This window comes from Triturus cristatus, chromosome 3_1 (genome assembly GCF_964204655.1).
Source record: "Triturus cristatus chromosome 3_1, aTriCri1.1, whole genome shotgun sequence".
NCBI classification, from domain to species: Eukaryota; Metazoa; Chordata; class Amphibia; order Caudata; family Salamandridae; genus Triturus; species Triturus cristatus.
The window spans coordinates 828,582,864-828,595,909 of record NC_140583.1 but is presented as its reverse complement, the minus strand read 5'-3'; the positions used below and the strand labels follow the sequence as shown (position 1 = coordinate 828,595,909).

Below are 13,046 nucleotides of genomic sequence, written 5' to 3'. Positions count from 1 at the left end.
ATGTATTTTCAGTATTCGCGAATTCACGGTGTAGTTCGTTGTTTTGTGTACTCTTTTCATGTCGTTTTGCGATTTCGGTTTGTTTTTAGGGACGTTTCAGCTTGTTATGACTTGACGTGCCTACGCTGGAAACTGGGTTTCCGGTAGCCCCTGAAACCTGGGGCTTAATGGGGAGGCGGTAGTGTTGTTACCCCTCCCCCTACTCACCTCTGTCTGACCTCCTGAGACAGGGACAGACCGACAGAGCTGAGACTGGGACAGAGCAGGAGGAGGAAAGGCTGTAGGCATCGCCGGAAAGATGCGCGAAGGACGAGTGTGACGCGAAGGATGGAAGGAGTTCTATACAAATGGACCAATTACATGACAGGTACCTGCCTGCTTTGGTTGTTCAATGCTGTGCTCATCTCACTTTAGTAACTACATTGTTTACCTCCACTGATCTAGAATGACCTTGGAAATTCACCGGTTTCTGTTAACCTAGGTGTTGAATATTTCCCTAGACTTGGTAACAAATTGAGTTAAGAGATCGTTTGTATATTTTGCAGCCACCACACACGAGCTTCAGATGCAGTATAAACAGGAAGCAACTAGAAGAATGATGTGTGTTGATGTGTTGTAACAACAACAAACCTAACCAGCACACACGTTGCCAGCATTTGTGTGGTGCGTTCCTACCATTTATATGATTCTGCGGTGCTTTTGGAGTCTGTGCGTCCTTTACGATTAGCGTTAACTATGGTCAAGATTGTCTGTAGCGGTGTTTAAATATGAGAAAGCTAGTTTAGAATATTGGTTAGTAAGAGTTTGTGTGGTTAATGGATCAATTAGGCAATGCGGTATCTTGTCGGGAATCTTTGTGGTGTTTGCTTACTAGGGGGCATATTATCAAGATATGGCGTTAACATTATCACCGCTTTAGCGGCAGAAAACTGACGCTAAAGCGGCGATAATGGGCTTGATAATATGCCGTAGAGAATTCCAATAGAAGCCCATGTTCTGGTATCAGCATGGGCTTCTATTGGAATTCTATGCGGCATATTATCAAGCCCATTATCGCCGCTTTAGCGGCAATTTTCTGCCGCTAAAGCAGCGATAATTTTAACGCCGTGCTTGTTAATATGCCCCAAAGTTCTTTGCTGAAGGACTTTTGCTCTTGATTTTGATTCACATGGGTACTCGATTACTCAACTTGGGGAGACCGTCGTTTTGAGATTCCTTTTTACTTGAGTATTTTACTTCGATAAAATAGTGTGCACATGCAGTGTGTAATGTTTGACAAACCGTGACAGCGGACTTCTATATTTCCCGAAACTTAACCCACATGCCCAGTAGTATTGACAGAGTGTACAAGACAGCGACTTTGTTAAAAGTGCGAATAGTATGAGGAGCAGAGGGCATACTTGCCTCATCCCCAAGTTATGTTTATTGGGGAGCAAAAGCACACAATCAATCTGAAGTCTGGCTGTTGATTAGGTAGTTAACAGTCTAATCCAGACAAAAAAATTCCCATTGATTCCGAGTCACTCCAAGGTTGCAAATAGGAACTGCAATTCAGTGCAAAGTCTTTTGTGTTGTACAGAAATAATGACACAGCTTTCTATTCTGGATTTAATTGGTGTAGTTACTAGGCCTCGGCGGTAAATTCCGTTCCGCTCGTGGAATTTGTGTAATTTTGCGTTCCGGGGAGAATGCGCAATTGCCAAAAAATTCCACGGCATCACAGAATTTTTTGCTTGTTTGCGCTTTCAAAATGTGTGTTCGCAAGATATTTCCCCCCGAGCACGCAAACAGCGTTCACGAACAGGAAAAAAGCATTGCGATTTGGCGGAACAAGCAATTCTGCGTGTTTGCGGAACTCTGCGTGCTCGCAGGGATTTTTTACTGTTTCGCTGAGTTTTGTGTAGTGCGACTGTGCAAATTCCGCACACCCATAGTAGTTACTCATGTGCGAAGGTTCTTTGATGTGGAGCGACCTGGCATGAGGCCCAATTGTTTGAGTAGTGCCAGTTCTTTGAGGAGAGGGAGTGGTCGCGATTGCTATCATCTTCACCAGTATCTTAGTATCCATGTTGATAACTGATAGAGAATTAAACGATATTTGGTTTCAGTAATGTAGTAAGTAAGGCCTCTCATAGTGTAAGAGGTAAGATACCGACATTCCTGGCTTTCTCATACAAATGCAGGCAAAATAGATCAGCAACTTTTTTTTTAATAGAAATCCAGACCGAGCCTTTCGCTTCACCACTTTTAAATCTTTGATCACAGTTTGTAACTCCCCCACTGAGATAGGAGTTAGCTTGCACATACTCTCCACCCATTGTAGTGCTATTCTGTCAAGATAAGCAGTTTTTATGTCCGTTATGTTGTTCAGGAGGTGTGAAGGTCTGCATAGAAATTTTGAAATTTCTGAAAGATCTTATCTGTACCTTGCATTTTGCCATTTGTATATTGTTCAATTTCAGTGATGGCTGTTGCAGCCCAGGGTCTTCTGATCGGATTTGCAAAGGTTCTAATGAAGAATACCCCCTCCTCATCTATCTTTGCACTTGCATTTTTGTGGCAGTACTTCAACACAATGTCTGCTAATTCCATATTGTCTTGCAGCATTCAATTACATTATGAGAGCATTTTAGCAGAGCATTATGATGACTACTTTGAAATCCCCCCCATAATGCTCTTACACTCTCTACCTAGCCTATATTGTTTTAAGTAATGTAGTATAGTAGTCCTTAGTTCACCAGTGCCTCGAAGGGGACGCGCCAACAATTCATGCATGAAATTGATCTAGCAGACGTATGTGAAGCATTTCCATGGAGTGATCAGTTAATGTTCTTGCCATACATGCCACTTCTTTAGTGCAGCCGCTAACATCACTGGTACCCACCCAGCAGTAAAGTCTAGATGACATCGCACAAGCCTCTGATTAAAAGATGATGGTGCCACAGGTCTATAAGGCATCCTGTTCCATAATATGTTGGAGCAGCTTTGCTGCAGCCATTGAGGGACGGGCGGCTGCATTTCATCTGTCCATTTCTGGCTCTATCATGACACTAAAATTACCTCCAAAATCATCGTGTGAGGGGCCAGTGTTGTACAAGCCACTCGGACTTCTTGGAAGTATGTAGGGCATCCAAGATTGGGCAACTGTTCTGCACAATTGTGTGTATGGGCTGCATATTTTGCTCTGTGTTCATGTTGGCAACACCATAGTGTGCCAGTAGGCTTATGGAATTAATTTGCCATATAGCCTAAAGCTTTGGGACTGTGACTGTAGAGTTACTCTGTGGGTCCAGGTTGCTGAGTCATTAATTACATTGTGAACCTGTATAGTTTAGATGGGAGTAACAGTGCGCTCCTATTGCAGAATGACATTTTCCCTATGATGAAAAATGTAAAATAAACATTCCAATATATTATTTGTAATTGTTACTCAATATTTCATTGTTTAATCTTTTTGTAAAGTTTGTTCGCAGTATCAATCTATATCACACGTTTATTTTCCCATTACAAAATAATTTTGTTCAGTATTTCTCAAAACCATATGATAGATATGCTCCATACATCCAGATTCCTGTATCCAATGCTTTTGGCGCCACTTGCGCTTCATCCTGGGTAAATCTCTGTAAACAAGATCAGTAATCAACCCTAATAGAAAAATATCTTGAATATTTTCTCACAGTTGATTTAAAATGCAAAGCTGGGATGTGTAATCATCTTCACCAACTCTACGTGACATTAAAATCCTCCAAGCTCTTCATTCATAATACACCAAGGGGGACTTCGACAGCTTCGCAGTCACTGGGGTAATGCGTGAGCTTTCATAACCAAAATGCGCACTGTCTCACGTTCCACAAGTATTTGAAAAATTTGATACAACATAAAATCTGGTTTCAAAACACCACCAAGCCCCTATGCTCTCATGAGGCCCGTGGCAACCCTTCCATAACTTGAAACGTAGTTACCTGCCAAAAAGCCATTCTTCTCATTTTACTCTACTTAATCGGTTGTCTAGTCCAGAGTGCTTTCTCTGTATACATAAACAAACACGATGGTCCAATCCCGAGTGCTTTGTCTGAGCATAAATAAAGACCTGTTGTCATTCACAGTCAATTACCCACAGCCCACGCACGACTTATAACTATGTTCTTACCTTCGACAGGCAGCTTACCACTTTGATGAAAAGCACTCTTTCTCCAACCCCCACCGAGTGACGGCCACGCATCTCTGTTTACACAGCTACCATTCACAACCACGCTTCCGTTCACATCCACTCTTCCGTTCACATCCACTCTTCCATTCACTTCCACGCTTCTCTGCTTCCAAGGCACTGCTTGCTATAACATTTTTAAACGAACCTTGATTTATTGCCAGTGCTGGCTGTACCCTCAGGCTGATGTAATCAAACTCAGCCTTACTGATGTTTCTGTTCAGTCGTGCCGCTTGATTTCACTCAAGCTTACCGCTTATACCCACTTACTGCTGAAAAGTTTAATGTGCATTTCTGATTTAGTCACCATACTGTGCACAGTGCCTTCTACTATGTTAGTGGCACGTAAATCTCTAGAAATAATTTATATTGCCTGTAAAAATAGTACATTTGTTTGCCAATATCCCAATGAGACACATTCAGTGTTATGCATAACAGACATAAACATAGCGTGCATTTGTAAAGCACACGTTAACCCAGAAGGGTTATCTTGGCGTTGAATAACAGATGTTTATTGTTACCCAACTTAACAGTACTCATTTTATCCAACTCCGAAGGATGAAAGCCTGAGTGGACCCGCCGGTGTTTGAACCTGTGAGTATGAGGTCAAACACAGGCCCCTACGGTGCTCACAATAGTCTACTAAGCTTCCAGACCCGGCTTAAATGTATATATTACTGTTTGTATAATGATATTAATATAAATGTTAACAATAAACACCTGCTGTACGTTACATTCACATGGCAGCCGTTCTCCACCATGCTACAATGTTTTTTGAAAAAAAAAAAATTTCACCTGGTGTCCAATCAATTTTAGGCCAGTGGTGTTTTTTCTTGGTTATTTAGTTCAAGTTGACGTTTTACCATGTCTCTCACAGACTGGTGTCCTCAGCTTTGTATTTTTCAGGGAGAATACATAGAATGTATTACTGCATTAGTAGAAGAGGTGGGTTCTCATAGGTTCTCTTCAAATGGCTAGAAAGAGGAGATAGAGATGCTGTTAAAAAAACTGCTATTCTGAGGGACGATTTTCAACATGTCCATTTGTTTTGATTTAGGTTGGCAGCCGCGCTGGTTTGTTTTGGAAAATGGAATTTTATCTTACTATGACTCGCAAGACGATGTTTGCAAGGGGAGCAAGGGCAGCATTAAGATGGCTGTGTGTGAAATTAAAGGTATGTGTTAATATATGTGTGCTTGAAATAGTTCACATTTATACTTTATATCCACAATCCTGTTTTGAAAACTGATTCAATAAAGTATGCTACATCAGTAGTATAAACGTTTATTTGTAATGAGACATATTATAATGAAAACATTCATGGGCTGATTGAGATGTTGGTTGGAGTTTTCTCCGACCGATGTCTGCGGTTTCGAGACTGACTGACCTCGGGTCGGCAGTCCGAAACTGCAGTTACGATGCGACTGCACATTTCCCTATGGGAGCCTGTGCGGCGGTCGGAACCGGCCGCAGCACAAGCTCCCAATGGGGTTAACTGCAAATCCCTGCACCATGTGGCAGGTACCTCACGGTGCCTGCTGCATGATGCAGGGATTTACAGGGGAGCGCCATAGGTGGCCCCTCGGTCTCCAACCGGAAACCGTGGAGAGAGGGGGCCCTGCTAGGGTCTCCCAGAGTCGCTTTCTGACAGGCTTTCCATGTCGGAAATCCTGACCTAGAAAGCCTGTCAGAAACTGACATCATAATCCTGGCGGCAGAAACACTGTCCGTAAGGGATTATGTTCGGTTTCCAACTGTCCGATGGACTCCTTGAGCCTATCGGAAGCCAGCTGGAATGACCAGCCAGTTTGAATTCTGACCATCGTAATATGGCGGTCAGAATTCAAATCAAGGATGTGGGTTGGAAAGGACCGACATCCTAATTGGGGCCTTAATGTTCTATTACTTGAATTTGTGTCCATATATACAAGGTTCTTGTATTGCTCTTGTTTAGGTCACTCCTTTTGAGTATGGTTCTTTTGACTTCTTGGTGTGGATAAATTACTTGGTAGAAGAGGTGTAGATACTTATGTAGTACATACAGCGGATTCCCCATTGGCTAATATTGTAGCAGAGGCAATTTTAGGTGGTAGACAGCTGAAATAAAGCCATTTTTTGCTTAAACATCAGGATTCCCCTGCCTGAATCGGGTCTATTGGCATGTATGGTGGTAGTCTAACATGATAAGATTGACCTTATCCTAATATATATAAGATGTTAGTACTAATTGTATCTGCCCTGCCTAAACTGTTGTCTGTACGAAATGGCTGTGCAAGGTCTGACAACTCCCCAAAACATGGCTCCTAAGAGGAGTCTTAAGAACGAGGCATCGTAAGTGTGAATAAAGATAAACATGAGAAAAGTTTCTGTTTAGTGGAAAATATTGTAAATCTTATTGAACCTTTTTGTTGTTTTCAAAAGGCCGCAGTCTTATTTTATATTCTAAGTATAAGGTCCTTCAACTGCATCCTCTTCAGCACCCATCCAGGGAGCTCTTCGTTGTGGCACAGGCAATGGGGATACAGCAATGATGCCCAGCACTTCAAGGGCCTTATCAGCAGTCTTTATGGTGCTTGTTCCTGGATTGGGATCCAAAGCAGACTTTGTCACCTGGAGTCTTTGGTCGTTCTTGCATCACTGTACTCGGACCTTTTCATTTCCTCTTCAGAGGCAGCATGGTGTATGTTATTTCTTTTTATTTTGTTTGCTAGCATACTTGTCGTAAATGTGGGATCAGCAATCCCGCTTGTTTTTCATCGGATGTCCTGATGTGTTGTAGGACAAGGTGCAGGAAGGTTGACCACATTGAAGTCTATTGGGCAAGTTTGGATTTTTGGAAGGGTGAACATGTTCTAAAGCTGGTGAACTTTTCTGATTGAGGGTGATTTTGAGCGTTGCACGATTTCTGAATCTAGTTTAGCATGTTTCATAACTAGAAAGGTGACCTAGAAAAGCACAAGTTTATGGAGGATGATTTATTCTTACAGGAGCTTGCTTTACTAATTAAACAAACAAAGATGCGAGGTAAAGTGTCTAGACTAAACTAGAAGTTTACCCACTAGGGCCATAACTGTAATATACTTATGTTGATTACCCTTTCTCTACTGTTGCAATCCTAGTACATTCAAAATAAATTAATTTATGGTCCATGTGACCGGTGGCACTTTTTTATGTGTATGCGCAAAGACAGTGTTTGCTGTATGCCTGTTGTGGTCCTTGCTGTCAAAGCATGAGGATGTCCACTTTAATAGGAGCACCTGATATCCAGGACAACTCAACAAAATTGAACGTACAAACTTTTGAACGTAAATCTGCCCTTTTTTCAATAGATGAACTTACCTGGATGCGCATGGTGGTATTTACTAAGATGGCGACATGTAAGATGCCTTGCAAGCATGAGGCATAGCAGTTACTCAATTAGGCTTTTAACTGATTACTGAACTTTTTCATTGTCCTTTTGCTGCTTTGACATCGTCACTCCTTTGATCTGTTTTACTGCCTCTTTTGGTTCCAGTCCTGTGACGTTTCTGTCACTCCTGCTATTCCTTAGCTTTCTGAACCTAATTTCATTCTTTTGTCTTCCCTCTTCCTCCCCTACAACTTTCTCCCTGTTTCTCCCTCTTAGCGTATCCTTGCTTCACATTGAAAATGTGGTTCTTCTGACACTCTGTTGCCAGCAGTCTCATTGTCTAATTCATCCTACTGCCTCTTTGCCAGTAGCATATATTCCTAGTGCACATACAGTCTGCACAAACTCTTTGGAAGCACATGGTGGTACGGGTGTGACAAGGGTTTGACAGCATTACAAAGTGGAGCATGAGTCTCTGCTGTAAAACATTTGTCTTGGCCAAACAGTCATGTTCAATAGTGACCATTTTTTTGTCTACCATTCTAGTTTTCATTATAGATAATATTATGATATATCCTTGCACAGATTACACCCACATATCTAAATTCATCCTTTGTTTATTTCATAATCCAGCGTGCAAATTGATCTGCGTGGATTTGGTTATCATTAGGACTAGAGAAAGTGCCATGTTAATGTAGGAAAGTTCAGGGATACAAGAGTTCTCTAGATCTGAAACGAACAACAATAAATTATCAGCTTAAAACTATATCTTAACTTTCTCCTGAATGCCTGCAAACATCAAAATATACCTTTAAAAAAAATCATATTTTCACTGTTTTCCTGGGGGGTGTTTGCAGTAGTTGGGCCCAGGGCCTGACACCATTCAGAGAATCCGACCTTGTATTCCCCAGGCTCTCTAGGGAAAAAAAAATAGAGACCAGGGGAAATACAAGATAATGTGCTTGCCTGGATACCATCACTTTCTCCTGACTAGAAAGCGCTACAAATGTTAAATTTTGGTTAAAAACCTATTTTGATTTAATTTAAAGCATTGAAAGCTCTAGACTCTGCATGGATGGCCAAGTCCTAGCACGCAGTGCAGTTCTGCGGATTACACGTTACCCCATATGTGTGGGTGGCCTATCAGCTAGGACATGAAAGGCCCGGGAAATGCAATTTCAGAAAGGGCTTGTGTTGGACATGGTCTTTCTGCAGGATTATCCCCGTACTTTTTGCCATTCTTCTGCATTTGTTCTGACCTGTTTTTGTTGTCTTCAGGACTCTGGGTATTTTTCCACTGCTATTTAGTGCTAAAGTGCATGTGCTCTCTCCTTTAAACATGGTATAATTAGTCTACACCTCTTTTGAATATTTAATTTATTTGTAAGCCCCTTGTACAGTGGTATCCCATGTACACAAGGCCTGCAAATAAAATGCTACTAGTGGGGCTGCAGCGCTGCGCCCACCACCCACAGAAGTAGCCTTTCAAATCTGTCTCAGGCCTACCACTGCAGGGTCTGCATGTACAGTTTACTGCCACATTGGCTTGGCATTTAAAATTACTTGCCAAACCTGATCCTCCCCTTTTTCTTCATATAGGCCAACCCTAAGGTAGGCCTTAGGTAGCCCTATGGGCAGGGCGCTGTGTATGTAAAAGGTAGGACATGTGCTTCGATTATGTGGCATGTCCTGGTTGTGACACACACCCTATTTTGTTTTTCACTACTGTGAGCACTGCTCCTCTCATAAGTTTGCATTGGGAATTCCCTGATATGTTTGTCAGTGGTATTTTCTGATCTGAAAGGAGTAGTGTTGCCATGTTTGGTATGTTTGAAATAGTGGTGATAAATCCTGCTTATTGCTGTAGGTGAAGTTTTCATTACTATTGCAGGAATGCCACTTTTAGAAAACTGGCATTCCTATGTGCTTATTACTCTTTGTGCTTTGCAGCCTGACTACAATCCACGTCTAGGGCAGAGTGCCAGCTGGGCTTTGTGCATACGTTGCAGACAGCCATCAGACAGGAAGGGTTGGGTGTAACCGGGTTGCATCGGCATACTGAATGGTCTTTCTGGGCTTGGAGAGAAAGAGGTGCACTTACATTTGTAAAGGCTGGTTCTGCCCTCACACAAAGGGATCGTTTACCTCCTACTGATGTCTGCAGCCAGAGCTGGGATTGAATGGGGGTGTTGTGCACTTCTAAAGTTCTTTTCAAGTTACTTCCACATCATACATTTTGATTATAAGTACTGGGGCTCTGACCCCATGATTTTAGACCCTGCGTGGGACTTGTAACCAGATGCTGCTGGCTCTACATACTGACCAGAGGATTGCTGTGCTGCCAGGAAAACCACCACTTGGACCTTGCTTTATTGTGGTGACCTTCTGGAAGGATTTCCTCGTTGCCTGCAAGAATCCTGTGTGCTGCCCTGTTGCCTACCTTCCTGCTTGTGTGCCCCCCCCGTTCTCTTCAAGGAGTGCTGCTTTAGCCTCCTGTCCTTGCCAGTCTAGCGCCTGGTGAGCAATGTTACAGGCTCCTTTTGGTTTTGTACCTTTCAGCGCGGGGAACTTCTCCTGGTTTTCCATGCGACTTGCGCCTCGTGCCTGTGTGCTTAGGTAGACACCCCTTGGGGAACGTGTGATGAGCGCTTCATTTCTTCGTAGCCCGAGGTGAGCGCGTCCTGGTTTAACCAGTGCGATAGGTGCACTCTATGCTAAATTTCCACAGTGCTTCCTCCTGCAACAGCCTGTTCCCAATACGCCCCCGTGCCTAAAGGAGAGGTGCTGATCAGTGGCACCCTCTTCTTGTCTGGGAGGCCTATACCTGGCACGAGGGCAGATACCACACCGCAAGGACTTCCCTCAAAGTGGCCCCACAAGGCTGAAGGCTGCGACTGTCTTCTAGTGGCTGCCTATATGGTGCGTAGCCTTGGGAGGAATTCCTTTCTCCGCCGTGGTCGAGACGGGCTGCAGCCCAAAGTAAGGATTTGACTCGCCTGGAGTAATGAAACCCTATAAGGTACTGTGTGATAATCAACTGCACCAGCATGTACCCGGCTAGAAATGCATTCCTGATGGCACACACACAGCTGGGTGGATGAGCACACTTTTCGGCCAGACGGTGTGCTCCAGATTGTTTGGCCTCACACAGTACCGGCAGAAAGCCCCTGATCTTGAGTGCTCATACCTGCACTTTAGTAAAACATACCGTGGGGCATCTGTTTCTCTATGTGGTAGTCCATGGGGGCACACAACAGAGGTCCCTGGTTTGGTATCGAAATCTTGCCACGTTTGGGAGCCCTTTGGAACTACTGTACTTCATGTGGTAGGCACGCAGGTGTTCCTGCGGCCTACAGTTTATAGTGGCATTCTCCTCAGTGGTGCTCACCGTGTTCCCCACACAACCTGTAATAGAGGCGCAGTATGATATATCTATGACAGCTGCTTTTCTTGTGATTTATGGGTGATGCTTACGACCTAACTGCTGCAATGCTATGCCCTGATATTTGCTATATGTAAGTCGTTTGGATCCTTGTACTGTCAGAATTACGAGTATAATTTTAGGGTTTGCATTTGTGTTCACAGTGAGGGTGTTTCCATGACGTGTGCAACATATAAGTCTTTGTTATTGCACTAACTGTGATGTTATGACAATTGCCTGGATGGCAAAGTGATTATTGGTTCATGTGGTTTTGGTCTATGTTCATATGCAATACAGAAACGTATTTTAATATAATACTGGGTGGAGTCTCTTTTGTGGTATATTTACTGTGTCACTGGTGTGAGCATGTTGCGCAAATGCTTTACACATTGCCTCTGTGATAAGCCTGACTGCTTGTGCGAAGCTACAAATGGGGTGAGAAGGGGTCATCTTGGGTATGTAACTTCCTTATCCTGACTAGAGTTGTGGGTTCTGCCTAGCTTTGGTGCATACCCTAGCCCACCAGAAACCCAATTTCTAACAGCTTGAAAGATGTTTTTGGTGGGAAATGTTGTTTTATGGTATGTTTGTTACTGCTGTATTCAAGTCTGAGGTTGTTCTCTGCCCAGGAACCCGCAACAATCAGACATTTCTGAAAACTAAAGAGCCAGGGTAGTCCATGGTGGCAAGGCTTCTGTGGATGCTACAACCTATCCTTGCATAACATTTTCTGCAAATGCCAATGCTTGTGTAAAAACACACAATTTCCTTACTTTTGTTTGATTTTGAAAACTGAATTTTACTGCCAACAGCAAATGTTCTACCATCCTACATTCCCACACTTCTCAAATAAAAACAGTACCCCACCTGTGGGTGGGCCTATAGTTTGCGACCGGAATGGATCAAATCTATGACCAAGTGAATACCACATTCACACTACATTGACTAAATGCATTTACAATTTTGGCCTGCTCCTGTCTGGTATAAGAGTCCCAGTCCCACCTAGAGACATTTTTTAATTTTTTTTTATAAGAAGTGTGGTGACCTAGGATGTCTGAACTTTTCCTGTTGGATGGAAATTTGAGAGCTTTCTGTTCCAAAACTGAGGTTGTTACTCATACTTTGACATTTGAAGGGTCATGTGTGAAGGGAAAAGTGGTGGGATAAATAAACTGAAATGGTATACCAAACCTTTTCAGCACCATTGGAAGGAATGCCAGCATTGCCCAGTCAAAAGTCTTCTGTACATCAATGCTATCATAAAAAGTGGCTGTTTGGTTTCTCCTCTCAAATCAAAAGGAGAGACATGCAAACTAGTAGAAGCCCTTATGGATAACGAACTATTGTGTGACATCCAGTCTGGAATAATGTTTGCTAAATGAGTGACTAATAATATGGTGCTGGCACTTATAAATGATATTGGTAAGTAAGAAGCTTGCAGGGGGATGTTTGGTCATTTTTGAGAATGCTACCAATTTTGCTGCGTCCTAGCTTTGAGCTTCTTTGACCTCATTGAAAATCTTGTTATTGTAGTCTACTAAAATAGAGAATCTCAGATCTGGGGTGGGCTAATCTTCCACAACTGTGATTGGCTCTCATGCATGTTGTGATCAAACTGTTTGTCTCTGTTATAAGCCCTTATAGTAAAAACTGCCCGCTATGGGCATCAGGTGTCCTCAGTTGCTGATGCAAAAGCTTGGGATGCACTCCCTCTATATATTTACGGACAGTAATCATCTCTACACTTTTTTTTTTTTGGAAATGCTTAACCCTTTATATTCAGTAAATAAAGCAGGCCAGCTTACAAAAATCTAGGTATTGTAGTACCATACAGCTTTGTGCCTGTTGCCTGTACAAATAACTTTTTATATAGCATAACAATAATTCACAGTTTAGTCCAGTACTTGACTCGACAAAAAAGATGAAAACTAACATCACAAGAAAATAAAATACCTCACACATCAATGGAGGGTTCAGTACAGGGTTTGATGTTCCTGACTATGTCCCACCAGCTAGAATGCCCTCTTCCTATAGGGCCCCCAATGTCTATAGTATTTAACAGACAAAAC

General features: G+C 42.7%; 1 protein-coding gene across 2 annotated transcripts in view; it reads left to right on the top strand.

Annotated features, from left to right (window-relative positions):
• The first annotated feature begins 93 nt into the window (after positions 1-93).
• Positions 94-13,046, top strand: part of PLEKHA3 (pleckstrin homology domain containing A3) — a 290,840-nt gene continuing 277,887 nt past the window's right edge. Inside the window, exons 1-2 of one of the 2 annotated variants that reach the window (XM_085645207.1) lie at positions 94-367; positions 5,265-5,381. In XM_085645207.1, the coding sequence (XP_085501333.1) occupies positions 328-367; positions 5,265-5,381 (157 nt within the window). In that variant the 5' untranslated portion in view covers positions 94-327. The remainder of the gene's footprint in view (positions 368-5,264; positions 5,382-13,046) is intronic. The other variant, XM_085645208.1, reaches the window with a different exon arrangement.